This window comes from Erpetoichthys calabaricus, chromosome 1 (assembly GCF_900747795.2).
Source record: "Erpetoichthys calabaricus chromosome 1, fErpCal1.3, whole genome shotgun sequence".
Lineage (NCBI taxonomy): Eukaryota > Metazoa > Chordata > Cladistia > Polypteriformes > Polypteridae > Erpetoichthys > Erpetoichthys calabaricus.
This window is the reverse complement of record NC_041394.2, coordinates 247,321,923-247,336,632: the sequence shown is the minus strand read 5'-3', so window position 1 is coordinate 247,336,632 and position 14,710 is coordinate 247,321,923. Positions and strand designations below refer to the sequence as shown.

Sequence of the window (14,710 nt, the reverse complement as noted above, 5' to 3'; positions counted from 1 at the left end):
TTTCTCTCTTCCCGCACTCACGCTTCTCCTATAATGGGGACGTGGCACACGTGTGATGATTAGCAGCTGCCGGCATCAGATATGGATGATTCTTTACCTGTGCACTTAAGTGAGGAATCTACCGCACCACGCCGTGTCCGAGAACCGCTCCGGCCACACTTACACGCCCCCTCTTTAAGCTGTGAGTGCGGCGATTATTTATTTAAAACTGGCCTTTTCTTCTAAGCCATGGACCCGCTATACCACAATGCTTTGCCCTAAAATAGTATTACTTTCGTTCTTCACTAGCTAGTCAACACATTTACACTTGACAATATACAAATGTTCTTTTTGTTTACTATTGTAATGGACAGCCGGATCCCATGCCCGGCAGGGACGCCCCTGCTGCATCTGTTCCGGGGGAGCAGCCATGGACAGTTCAATACATCCCCCGGGACGCTTGGTGGCAGCCTCCCTGGCAGACGATGATTCCCCAACCTGGTGCATGGCTCCATGGGAGATGGAGTCCTCCACAGCCTGGTTGGAGGCTCAGATGGCCGCTAGGGGGAGCTGCATGGAGGATGCAGCCCGGCTGGTCGAATCTTCAGCCCCACCCGGAAGTGCAGTTAGAACCAGGTGGTCAAGATCTTGGAATGCTTCCGGGTGGGTTATAAAAAGGGCCAGCCACCACCACTCAGGAAGCCAGAGTTGGGAGGAAGGAGACGAAGCTTGAGGAGGAGTGGTGGTAAAAGGAGAAAGGATTGTTGCTGTGGTGACAGTTGTTCTTTTGTGGGACTGTGTATTGCCTGTGGGTCACGGGGAAGACGTGTGCCCACGGGTGAAGAAAATAAAACGTTTGAGGTTTAAGACATACGGTGTCTGTCTGTCTGTGCCTGGGGCCTGGTCTTTTACACTATATGTATTTTACAATATTATTTTCATTAATATTTGTCCATATTTTAGTGGATCTATCCATTTATTAGTAAAACATAATTTTCAGACCCTTAAAACAATTATTTTAGTTTGTTTTCTCTCTGTTGAGCAATATACTCCTTAAGAACCTCAGTTTTAAAAGTGGCATGTAAAATTTCTAAAAGAAGAATGTTGTTGAGATATCTTTACAGTACATGTGATCTGTTCTGTTTACTCTGGCAGTAATGGATGTTTTTCTGTCTTAAAGACTATTCAAGTGATTTATTGCATTCTCCCCAGAACTGCTGTTTTATGGGAGTGTTGATGCTTGCTGAAGAATTTTTTATTTAGTATATGAAACTGTATTACATATGTATTTCTAAAATCTTGTCTTTAAATGTTTTGTTATTGTATTATGCTGTATTTGGCTGACACTGTTATCCAAGGTGACTTCCAAATTCAGGGCACATTGAAACTGTTTACTGATATTTTTTACGTTTTGAGCATAGGCGAGGTAAGTAACTTGCTCAGGGACACACATGAGGGAGAGGCCAGAACCAAAGCAGCAGCCTTGGGTTTTAAAGTCTAATGTCTTAGCCACTACACCATTCTGCCTGCCTGCAATGATAAATATACTCCGGCTACATTCAAGTTCACAGGACAAAATCAAACTTCATGGCACATCCCAAGTAAGATATCCAGATGCACACAATGTCACAGCATGTGTTGGAATAGTACGAATCTGAAACTATACACTGTACACTGAAAGAATGAACACAAACACACACACACACCAAAGGCAGACACTCTTGGGGTAGCAGGGGCTTAGCTAAGCCTTAGTGTAAATAATAACATTTTAAATCCAGTAATTTTAAAGAATATAAGACTGCTCAGAATGATTGTAAATGACCATTGAGAAGCACTCAGAAACATGACTAGTTATGACAATATTTTATTTTTTGTTTTACATTTAGTAAACACCTATATACAGTAAATATGTTGTAACCATTTCATTGAGCAAAGTCTGACCTCTCCTTTCCCCCAACAGTCTAGGCTTTAATGATATTCTCCATCATCTGCAAATTACCACAAGCACATTGTGAACTTAGGCTGTTTCCCCATCTGTGGAGTCTGGTCAAGCAGTGGTCATGGTCAGTAAAAAAACTAAAGAAACAGTAGATGGCTGATCATTCTTGCCTACCCAGTGAGTGAAATCCAAAAGAAGGTGTTGCGAATACAAACAAGAAGGAGGTTGTATTTAAGTCATTGCAGAGAAGGATAGTTCCAGTCTGGTTGTCTCAATTTTAGGTTGGCCTTTGAAGGAGTGAAGGTGTTAGCACAAATGGGACGTTGTAAGAAGGAACATAATTTTCTAGAGGAATCTGCAAGCAAAAGGAAGTTGTGAAATGCTTAATGAAGTAGTTCTTGCCAGTAAAAGAAGTCAAAACAGGGATGTTATCAGCATACTGAGCATGATACACATGGTCAAATTGACCTGGTTGTTGAATGAGACAAGTATGGGGTGAATTTTGCCAGAATGAGTTGCAGTATTCTCACACTGAATATCCCAATGTCATGGCAGAGGCATACAGTGTGCTATTAGCAGCTGTCACAAAAATTAATCATAGACATCAAAGGTTTGGGGCACCCACCTATGACTTCGGAGCCGGCTCCACCTTGTAAGGGAGGGGCAAAGACTTTGGGATGTAATCCTTCTGGCGTCTGCTAAAGAGCTGTTCTGCCCTCCCAGATTATGAGGCTGTCCTGGATATTTCAATGAGCTCTGTAAGCTCAGTTATATTTTAAAATGTTCCCCAGACTGGCTGGGTGAGATTTTTTGGCAGGCTATTTAATAACATGAAGCAGGTCACCTGCTCCACATTTGTAAGGGGTTATTCTGCAGTGGCCTTAGTCATTGTGTTACTATTTTCCACAGTGCACAAGCTTGCTGCTGGTTTGACCGCTGTGGGTCAAAAAGCCAGTATTTTGGTCTCCTCACCCGCTGGTCTGGGGTTACCCCACGACTAACTGAGGCCTTGGCCTTAGTGGGGGGAGCAGCTCTCTCTTCCGAGAGAGCATAATAAGCCCCTTTCGCTTTCCCCATAGGGACCAGCCCAATTCTGTTTGCCCCTCCCATACACTCCCCGTGTTTCTTTGTTCGCCTGGTTATGTGTTTTGAGTGCAGAGCTTCCACCGGGTCTTTACGAACTACGGGATGAACCCCCGCACCTGGAAACTCGTCCACAGTACTTTTCCACCTGGTGAAATTTCAGGTCCTGTCCCTTTTTCTTCTGGGATTCTTCTATCATGCAGACTACACCAGTTTCACAAAAATGAATCGTAGACATCAAAGGTTTGGGGCAGCCACCCTTATCTCCTGGCTGCAAATGGATAAATAGGTTGTGTTGTTCACAGGTCAGAGCCCAAAACAGAACTGATTTAGGTATGTCGAAATGGCAGCTTTAAAGGCCAGAACTGGAAGTGATGTGATCACAGGCACCGTGGCCAGAAGTGACGTTGTTGTGAGCACCGGGCCCGGAAGTGACATCATCACGGGTGTTGGAACCGGATAAGATTTCCCGTGAATGGTCTGCAGGGGATCAATCGAGAACGTCAGTGCACCTCGCCACCCCCTGTTCTGGTGTGGAACTAACGTTATTCAGGCTCATTAGCTGCCTCCTATGCACACGTGTGTGAAACAGCTCATCAATTACAATCAGCCTTCTTGTTCAGCAGGTTGTTCCAGGACTTGCCCCTTTAATAGTGCATACTAGGACCATATTGGACCTATTTTAATTGAGTTAGAGTTTAGCTGAAATATCTTGCTGTAGTTTTGAAAGGGTGGTGGTCTGGCGCCTGTCTGGGAATTTGTTCCTGCCTTGCACCCTGTGTTGGCTGGGATTGGCTCCAGCAGACCCCGTGACCCTTTGTTAGGATATTGCGGGTTGGATAATGGATGGATGGATAGTTTTGAAAGGTCCTTGGTCAAGGGAATTCCAGCACCAAGCAGATATCAACATATATGAATTTTGTGGATTCTGTTTCAGGGTAAATGGTTTATATAAAAGTTCAACAATTCTTTGCCATGTGGGAGTCCATTGCAATGTATATTCAAAACAGTAACTGAATACAGGGTACATTGAAAAGTAGTGAGTGTTCCCCATTTGTTCCTGTGTTTATAAAAACTAGCTTTGTCCAGACATGGGACCTGCTATAACAGTGGAGCATGGGTTGAGTAATGAACACTTTGAGAGTTTTAATTGGGACACATAGCATGTAACTTGCTGAGAATTAAGAGTTGTTCTCCAGACTTCCATCCATCCATCCATCCATTTTCCAACCCGCTGAATCCGAACACAGGGTCACGGGGGTCTGCTGGAGCCAATCCCAGCCAACACAGGGCACAAGGCAGGAATCAATCCCGGGCAGGGTGCCAACCCACTGCAGGACACACACAAACACACCCACACACTAGGGCCAATTTAGAATCACCAATCCACCTAACCTGCATGTCTTTGGACTGTGGGAGGAAACCGGAGCGCCCGGAGGAAACCCACGCAGACACGGGGAGAACATGCAAACTCCACGCAGGGAGGACCCGGGAAGCGAACCCAGGTCCCCAGATCTTCCAACTGCTAGGCAGCAGCGCTACCCACTGTGCCACCGTGCCGCAGTGTTCTCCAGACTTTAGGATGGTAATTATTTTTTGCTCTTTCCTAGATTGTTAGTACGGATTGAGTTAGTGTTTGTGAATTTGGTACATAATTTGGCCAACTAGGTCAATGATCTTGGGGCAAAAGTGTTTCATAAACTCTTGATTGTAATAAGCTGCTGTTTTCTATTTTTAAAGCGCTTCAAAACTTCCTCCAGTTTGTCTGTTTTGATTATTCCTTATTAAGTTGCTGGCAATCACCCAACATTTTATTCTCAATTGCTCTTTGGAGATTTTATCTTAGGCTTTTATCTTAGGCCTGTAATAGAAAATAAGTGGCTGAACATTGGCTGAGAATAGCACAGAACCAACTCTGTGCTGGTGGTAATTGTGCACCTCTAAGGCAACAAATAATATATGAATGCTGCAGTAGCAATAGCTGTAACAGGGATTAAAGTATTATTATTATGTATCATATTCATTTTTGAAGATGCTTCATACAAAGGTAGTTACATTTTTGATAGTGTTATGGACTGCCCAGTGGTTAAGGGGTTGTCAAGCTGGTAAGGGTGGCATGTGACAAGCATAAAAGACGGAAATATGACAGGAAGCAATTGTTTAATATTCCCCTAGAATGCTAGAGAGAAGGGGAAGAATTTTAAGCTCTGTTCGGACAGGGTTAGTTTTATACCAGGCGGTGGTGTAAGGTAATTTTTACTGGAGAACCTCATTAATTTTAGTCCTATACTGAATCACTCCAGTCAGTAAATTTTCATGGACTGAGTGTTCACATACCAGTAAAAAAATTACAAAGACTTTTAACTTCTGGAAAATGTCCGTAAAAAATAACCCCAGGCTAAACTAGTCGAGTATGAATCGACATGTCAGTAAAATTCTGTCATTTAAATGATTTGAATGAGACTAAAGTTACAGAGGTCCTCCGGTAATAATTATGTTACCCAGTGCCTGATATGGAAAAAAAGAGCTGTCGGTGGACTCCTTGTTGTGCAAGCTGAATAACAGGGGGTTCATAGTCTTATATCCTGTAGGAGATCCATCGGCTCACTGATATACACAATTTACATGGAAATGCGTGTGGGTGAGGGGTGTCTCTCTTAGAGGGTCAAATGGACATGTTGTTCTTATAAATAAGAATGTTCGGATAAACAAAGGTTGCTTATGTAGACAGAATTGACAGTATGCATAAAAGGAATGGGGAAATGCAGGTACAGAGTAAAGCACTGCTGGTAAATCACTGTCATTACACCATGTCCTTGTGTAAAACGTAATCCAGTCCAAATAGAGTTTAAAAATGACAAAGATTCTCCAGTAATTATTACTTTCCTCACCTCTTGGTGTAAAAGTTAATCTTCTTTCTGCTGCTCCTGTTAGAGGTTGCCACAGCGGATCATCTTTTTCCATATCTTTCTGTCCTCTGCATCTTGTTCTGTTACACCCATCACCTGCATGTCCTCTCTCACCACATCCATAAACCTTTTCGTAGGCCTTCCTCTTTTCCTCTTACCTGGCAGCTCTATCTTTAACATCCTTTTACCCAGCATCTCTCCTCTGCACATGTCCAAACCAACGCAACCTTGCCTCTCTGACTTTGTCTCCCAACCATCCAACCTGAGCTGACCCTCTAATGTACTCATTTCTAATCCTGTCCATCCTCATCACACCCAGTGTAAATCTTAGCATTTGACTCTGCCACCTCCAGATAGGGTTCTAATTTTACTGTTATAAGATGTTCAGTTCCATTCCCTGCCCTCTGTTTTGGTGGGTTTTTCCACAAGTATTCTTTTACCCATCTCACAAGTAGCATGTATATCATTTACCAGTGTGGGTTTGTCAGGAGTGTGTCTGTCTGTCTGAGACAAACCTAATGCTGCCAGGATGGGTTCAGGCTCTCCGTAACCCTGTAGTAGAAGGAACCACTCAAAACTGGGATGGATGGATTTAGACAGAAAAATGCATTTCAGCTTTCCCATCTGTTGACTTAACTCTCTTTCTTTTTTTCCAGACTCCTTTTACATTAACGTTAAGGTTATGGGATATCTACATCTTAGAAGGGGAGCGAATCCTTACAGCCATGTCTTACACTGTCCTCAAACTACATAAAAGTAAGCTTTTTGTAGATGAAAAAAATGTCATAACAAAAGGTGTATTTAACCTAAAAGTACTACATGAAAGTGCTCTGTTTTCAGTGTGTCATTTCACATAGATTCATAAAATCAGTTGCAAAGTGTAAGATCTGTTTAAAGGAAAAGACACAAGAAAAACAACTTCAGTTTTGCAGATGTTACTGCAATGATGTTGAAATTATCTTGTATGTCATAACTATTTTTTCCCTTTCCATTTAGGCCTTTTATAGTACTCAGTATCCCAAATTCGTCATGTGTGCAGTTCAGCAGCTATTTTCTCTTCTGCATGGTATTGTTTATACAGTTAGGTGAGAGATAGGCTTAGTTGCAGAAGGATCCAGCAGTAGGATTTCAGCTGGGTCCCATATGATTTCAAGTCTCAGATCCTTAACCACACTGTCTAGTGCATTTTTCTGAATGACAGTTTTGTTCTCCAGTGCAGCTTGGTCTTACAACCTGTAGGACTTTCCTAAGCCTTCTATGAATTCTCTGTTCCTGTCTTTATACTGCTCACTGAATTGGTAAAAAGCATTGAAGTTCTATCCAGGGAATTTATTGCAGGCAGAGTGCTATGACATCTTTTGCTTTACAGGTATACATTACCAAGAACAGGTGTTTAAGAATTGCTGCACTGAAACAAAATGAACACGACAATGATGGAGTATTATGGAATAATGTAAATCATATTGACCCTATTTGCCTTCCCCATTAAATTATTCATTACTCAATGTTATACAAGAGCAGCCATCATGCTTAACTGATTCAATAATGACCGACAAATTCCTTTTTCAATACTGTTTAAAACAGATATAAAGAATATCTGCACCTCACTTATTTCTTAAACTCAACTATTGTACTAAATATTTCACATCTGTTTTAAAACCACAGATGTACATGGACAGGTTAGAATTTAGTTTGTTGTTCTTTCCTTTTATTTTGTGGACTACCTTTTATCATACTAGTGGGCTTCGCCCCCTGCTTGCTTTGCTTGCCAACCCCCTGGGCCTGCAGTACGCGCCAGCCACTTCATGTCTCTACCACTCACATATGTGGATTTCACTTTCACCAAACAACAAATCTTTTAATTCTCGCAGGTATACCTCTTCATTGAGAAGAAACACTACTTTTCCCTGATGGCAACACGAATTAGACGATCTACAAGTCTCTGACTTAAAGTTTAAATCCGAACAATATATTCAATCTCTTTTCGCTGTTCCATTATTTCACCAAATAATAATTTCTGTTTGTTTGCGCTAATGCGATCTTAACTTTCATTTTTTGAGACTTTTCAAATTTTAGTACTTTCATTATCTCTAACCTGCTCTGCATTTGTATCGCGCCGTTTTTGAATTCTTTATGACATTCTGCTTTGTCCTCTAATCTTCGTCTTTTATTTCTGGCTCCAGGCATGTTTAAATCTCTTGGCACAAAGTCTCATCTTGCAGGACGTGAAAGTATTTCTCTGAAAAAGTCACGTCTCGTCCCAGGCTAAAAAGTCTAGCCTCGTCCCAGGATTGTTTTATTATAATAGAGAGATATGATAAAAAGTGTTTAATTATGCTTGTATTCTGCACATATTCCCTAAAAAATATAACTTTTTACCTCTTGGCCTAATCCTAGCAGCAAACCACCCATACACCTCAGTCCAGACAGCCAAGGACAAGCACTTGAACAATCAAGAAAAAATAGTCCTTACCTTGACATGTAAATCTGATTTAACTTCTTGAAGGAAACAACTGGGAAGGCTCCATGTGTCAGCAGCATCATATAAGAGTCTCTGGTATAACGGAAACAAGGTTCTTGTCTGAGGCTCAAGTTCTGTGATATCCAGGTGGCCAAAGCATCCAATGGTTGATTTCTACCTACACGGCAATCAGATGTTAACCCAATGTGACAACAGCAGCAGGGTGTGGTAGCTGTTCCTTTAATCATTGTATTTAAATGTTATTTACAACATTGATCCAACAAATTATATAATTTCATATACTGTACTCCTCCTTCCTGCTCTGTCCGTCTGCCGTCATAAGTTGTGGCAACTTCATGTTCTTCAGCTGTAATCATGTTTTCTAGTTTCTCTCTGGATGTTTACATTTCCAAAGAACTTTTTTACATGCAGAGTCTCGTTTTCCCAGGTCAAGCTAAAATACTTGTATATGGATGCATATATGCAAACAAAATCTTTTGCTGTTATTTTAGGCAGTAACAAACTCTTAGTTTTTTTCTCAAATGGTTTATGTCCCCACTCTGCTCACAAATTTTCTTTATCCTTTGGTTTGGATTAAGTCCATCTTGTTACATTTGTTCTATAGTGGCATATCTGAAATAAATATATTCATTCTCATTAAATTTGTGACTTTTTGATTTTCCACTTATGACATTAAACATGCTCACTGAAAACAGTAATACCAAGAAGGCTGTCATTCTTTGGTTGTAAGTCCAATATTTTGAATTGATTTTGCAAACTGTATTTTTTAATTTTATGTTCTAACATAGCATTTAATTTAAATTAATATTATCATCTAAAATGTGATCAATTTTTGACATGCCAGCTGCTTCTCCTTTACCCTTAAACCTCCCAGAAGACCTCTCTTTATTTCAGAATCCACAAATTCCCATTGCAGATTTGGTGCGGATATCCTACGTATTTCTTTGTTCTATCTAGCTTTACTCATAATGCATTATGTCTCTTTTACATAGTTAAAAAAAATTAATAACTTGATAATATACTTAGTTTATGTATTAAACCCCATTGGCTTGTCTGCAGATTGGTTACTTTTACTAAACATTACATTTTAATGCATGTATGTATATTTTTAAAGTAAAGGTTTTCACTTTCCTCTTATGCTAAGTATTTAAATACTGATGTGACACTGTTAAAAGGAGATGTTATTCATTTTTGAGAAGCTACTGATCAATGAATAAGTGTGAATTATGTTGTCTTTATATTTACTCAAACCTGTAATATCAAGCAAATTAAAAGTCAATACATAAATAAAGAAAATATCCACTTGATTGTGATTCCATTAATTTTAACAGACTGCTTTATTTTGGTTTTGATTTACTGTTTAGAGCACCTTATGAAGCTCTCAATGGAAGACTTGGTTGAGTTTCTACAGGAGACACTGGCCAAAGATTTCTTCTTTGATGATGACTTTGTAATTGATCAACTTCAAAATTCAATGTCAGAGCTTAAACGGTCAAAGCTGGACTTGCCCCCACCAGGTACAATAGATAAGTAAATCAGTATTAACTGAATATTGTCATTTGTTAGTCTTATGCCATCATTTTTTTTATTGTAGCTCTTGTATTAGGGCATAAGTCAAGCTCTCTGGGGCCAGTGTGCTTTAAAACATCAAATAAAAGAAAATGGATTAGAATATAAACTATGTCCAGCAGAATAAAATCAATTAAGTTTGCTGAGAGATTTAGTTGAAGTGAATACGAGAATTCACTATGGCCCTCGAGAGCAGCCCTGGATTACTTTGGTGTTTTTTGGGGTTTATTTCTCCGACAGAACTATACACTATGGCTTAATGCTGGCTTCCATTGGAGCATTGTTTGATGAGCTTTTTTGATGTGGCTGTCTTGTACAGTGTATTACATCTGAAAATCCTTTGAGAAATGACTGGATAAAATTCTTCGATCTTATAGCTACCAGCTGACCAGACAAGCAGAAAAGACTGAAAAATCATCTAATTTTTCTGTACTTCCACTTGTTTTAAAAATATAATTGGAACTACCACTGTTGCTTATTTACTTGATTTTTGTAGCTTTTTTGAAATATTACCTGTATTTTTTAATTAAGTGAAAAGTATTAATGCATAACTTTCCATTGTATTGCATAACAATCAGTGTTCAAAGTTAATTTCAGCTGTACCTGCTCGTGTAATGTAAGCACATTCTGTACAGTTTTCTAAGTGAGTGACTCAAAGAAAGCTGTGTTGAACAAAATGTAGAGATATCTAAGACCTTGAACCCAGAATGATACAACTGAAACAAGTAAAGAAAAGGAGTGATTTATTACAGAAAAATAAATCCACAAAGGTAAGTATTACACAAGGAGTAGCAATAGTAATACATGACAATGAAAAACAAGAACTTCAGAGGTTCTCTAAGGCCTAGCTAAAGGCCACAGGGCCATCTGTGTACCTCTATGGGAGACTGGCCTTCTTTACCACTTAAAACACACACTTACACTCCTTTGTACTTCATTGTCTACCTTTGTATATTTGTACCTTTGTACTTTATTTCTCTACAACATGACCTTTACTTTGCCAGCCAATGCGCTGCTCCTGACTCCAAGCTCATTTGCCTGATGACCCAATGGGACATTTAAACTGATTTGATGAATCCCTTGTGGGTCAAAATCGTGATCCACTTCCAGGTTCACTCCGCTCTACAGTCTCTCTCTCTCTCTCTCTCTCTCTCTCTCTCTCTCTCTCTCTCGCTCTCGCTCTCTCTCTCTCTCTCTCTCTCTCTCCCTCTCTCCCTCTCCCTCTCCCTCTCCCTCTCCCTCTCCCTCTCCCTCTCCCTCTCCCTCTCCCTCTCCCTCTCCCTCTGCCTGACAAACATGAAGCAGTATGCCGTTCTGACAATACCCGGGTGCAGACTTTGAACTCCGGATGAGGCAGCAGTGCTATGCACTTATTCACCAGAATATATAAACATTCATTCCGAAAATACTGCAATCATTTGGATTCATTCATAAGACATGGATATATGGATAAAATAATCAGCTTCCATTAAGGCTGTATTATGTTACATATTTTTGTATGCATTACATCTGAAATTAATTTTTACTAAAAAATGTCAAAATATAATATGCTATTTCTATGTATTGTTCTTCCATCAAGCAGACTTATTTACAAAGGCATAATAAACTCATCCATCCATCTATCTATCCATGCATTCATTCTCCAACCTGTGCAATCCACCTCACAGTGATGGGGGTCATAGTATATCCAAGCAGCAGTGACCACAAGACAAAAATCAACAATGGATAGGGTATCAGTTTTCTGTTTGATTACATTGGTTTCTGTATTCTAAATTCTGTATAGGTTGCCCTTAAAGCAGTCCTTCCAGGGAGAGGTATAGAAAGACAGACATACTTTGTAGGGAGAAAGGGTTTTGGACTTTAAAATAAGAATGCTTGCAAAGTACATTTTTAGAGTAAACTCTTTTTTCTGTAACATTGTAAGAACCAAACTGAACCCAAACACTCATTTTAAATATGGGCAGAATATTTGAAATCACACTGTCTGCAGCACTATCAACTTTGCATTTTTACATTTGCCAGGTAATGCATGTTTTACTTCCCCACAGACATCGTAGCACAAATGTTAGTTCTATTTCTCTATGTGGTGTAAAAAACATTCCAATACTTGTCATCAGTGTATCAATGATGATCATGCCACACTCTACAGAATCCGTTTTTTCTCTACCTATGATTTATACCTGCAAAATATAAAATATGTTTGAATTTTAACTCATCCAAAAGACGATATAGAATATAGATTATTTTGTCAATTCAGTTTTTTCAGTTCTATATTTTGTGATGCATATCCCATGTACGGCTTAGTGGTTTCTCTTGTTAAAAAAGTTCCCTGTAATACATGTGCTTTTTGTGTATGGGTACAATAAGTGTGTTCATTTTTTATTTTGTGTCACCTAAAGGAACTACATACTGTATTTGTCACATAATTAGCAAAATAAAATGAAATTTTTATGCTTTTGTTACAGGAAAAGAAGATGAATTTCCAAAAAGAACACTAGGACAGCTGCCGCCAGAGCCGCGGTCATCTTTCTCCAACCATTTTATCAATGGACAAAGCAATAATATAAGGTCTGAAGTTACTACTTCTAAAAGAAAGACGTCACCCGATCGTATCAGTGAAAAAACAACCAACAGAGGAGCTAAAGACACACTTGACAGACCTAACACAAAATCACAGAAGGCATCTAAAAGGGAAGACAAATCACCAGGCCCTTCTGAAATGAATTCACAGAAAGTACCATCTGGTCCAGATACCCAAAGGCAGCTTAATAATGCAGCAGCAAACCAGAACTCAAATGCAGCCTCAAGCACTAGAAAAGATTTTGGCCCAAGGTGGAATAAACCATCTGAACTGAAGCTTAACGAAGCAGTAGTTAAGCCCGCTGGTGGCAATAGAGGAAGAACTCTAAATTACAGTGTTTCACCTTCTCCATCCAGTCCTGATGACTTATTTCAAGCAAGGCCAAAAAGCAGAGGATTGATTGATGAAACTAAGAGAGGGTCCAATGCATCACAATATGACAATGTTCCCGGAGCAGAGTCTGAGTCAGATACCAGGATTGAAGAAATGCTGGAAAGGTCCACATCACGGAGTCCACGAAACACCAAATCAGCAAGTCCAACTAAAGTGCTCATCAACATTAACATGAATGGGCAACAGAAATTGCACAAGCACACTTCACAGTTTGAAAATGCAGACCAAAGATCCCCCACTCGACCACCACCCTCCTATCCTGGTCCTCCTGCTTATAACAACCCTCAACAATATCCTTCTGTTTGGAATAACCAGGCACCCTACCCTTCACAGTTCAACCGTGGCAAGGACTTCAAATGGGATGAGTTATCTCCTGACATGTCACACATTGATTCTCTCCCAGTCAGGGACAGAGTGTTTGTCACCTCTCCCCCAACCAATCCCATCTTTGTCATGCCTGCTGAGACAAGCGGACAGTACAATTCTGTAAATTCAAATAGCTATGGTAGACAACCCAGCAAATTTGCTTACCCGCCGGTAGATTACGTCACTGACATTAGGAGACAAGCCGAGCGTTTTCCTGCATACAGACAAGATCCTCATAGGCGACAGTGGAGCCAAGAGACTGATGCAAGGTACGCAGGGAGTATGCCAAGGTCACCAAGTTTTCAAAAAGCTCAAATGTCTCCAGTGCAGGAGTTTGCTTTTCCAAACTCTAGCCCCCAGTATAGTTCACCTCAGTACAGAACCCTTTACCCAGAATCCCAGACTTCATCCAGACAACCGTACCCAACCTCATACAACATGCAGCAGTACAGGCATCCAACGGAAGGACTGTCCGTGCAGGAGTCTGTGCTGTTGTGAGGAGTAGCAGAGTGGTGACAGAGGAACACACAATGTGGTCTCGAGACAATTTGAGAAGAGAGGACAAACGACCATAAGACTTAGCATAGGTGTGTTCAGCATTCCTGCACGTTACCTTGTATTTCAACCCCTGTAATTTTACTTGAATTGAAAAATGGTAACTGATCTTTAATGTTGGATTCTAATTTGAAATCAGATACGTGAATTTTATTTTTAGTTTTAGGACTGGAAAGTCCAATTCCGTAATGATAATTCCAGGATTACCAAATGTTAAAAATCACATTTGTCTGCAGGTAATCTGTTAAAGCTTTGTCGAGTGCACTACGATATTGGTCCCTAAGAAAAATCCTGTTGGAAATTAAAAAAAAGATTGTTTCTCTTTTTCCTTTTTGGAGGAAGTAGTTCTCAAAGCCAGCACAGAAGAGTAAGTCCAAATATTTAAGATATCTTCTATCGTTTGATTTGTGGGTGTAATTAGCAAGCAATTCTTTACCAGAAACGTTGCATTCAAAATCTGACCAGTGACTCTATAATGATTTTTTACTATGCAAAAATGATTGTTCACTGTAAAACATATTGTTTTTGTCTGCTAATAACTAGTTTCTTAAATGTCAGTTCTTTTGATTATATTTTAAAAGCTTGTGTTGTAACATACAGTATACCCCACTTGGGGTATTCAATGTTACGCGTACTTCATCCGGTTCTTTAGATGCGTACTGTATGCCTTGTCTGTTGATTGTTTTTTTTCTCACAGGTATGTCTACTTTACGAACTGTGAAACGGCCTGTGAAATAAATGGCTGACATTTCCAGTGCTCACAGAGAACAGACTGAAATATGCAGCTACAGTACTCAACTCGACTTAAAGCAGCATACAGACGGCACCGTGAAACTTAACATCATGACGTTTTG

General features: G+C 40.0%; 1 protein-coding gene across 3 annotated transcripts in view; it reads left to right on the top strand.

Moving 5' to 3' along the window:
* The window catches only part of usp6nl (USP6 N-terminal like), a 308,470-nt gene extending 294,324 nt beyond the window's left edge, over window positions 1-14,146 (top strand). For all 3 annotated transcript variants that reach the window (XM_028813853.2, XM_051935830.1, XM_028813845.2), the window contains 3 exons: window positions 6,567-6,666; window positions 9,757-9,909; window positions 12,427-14,146. In XM_028813853.2, coding sequence (XP_028669686.1) covers window positions 6,567-6,666; window positions 9,757-9,909; window positions 12,427-13,799 — 1,626 coding nt within the window. In that variant the 3' untranslated portion in view covers window positions 13,800-14,146. The remainder of the gene's footprint in view (window positions 1-6,566; window positions 6,667-9,756; window positions 9,910-12,426) is intronic.
* Window positions 14,147-14,710: the final 564 nt, after the last annotated feature.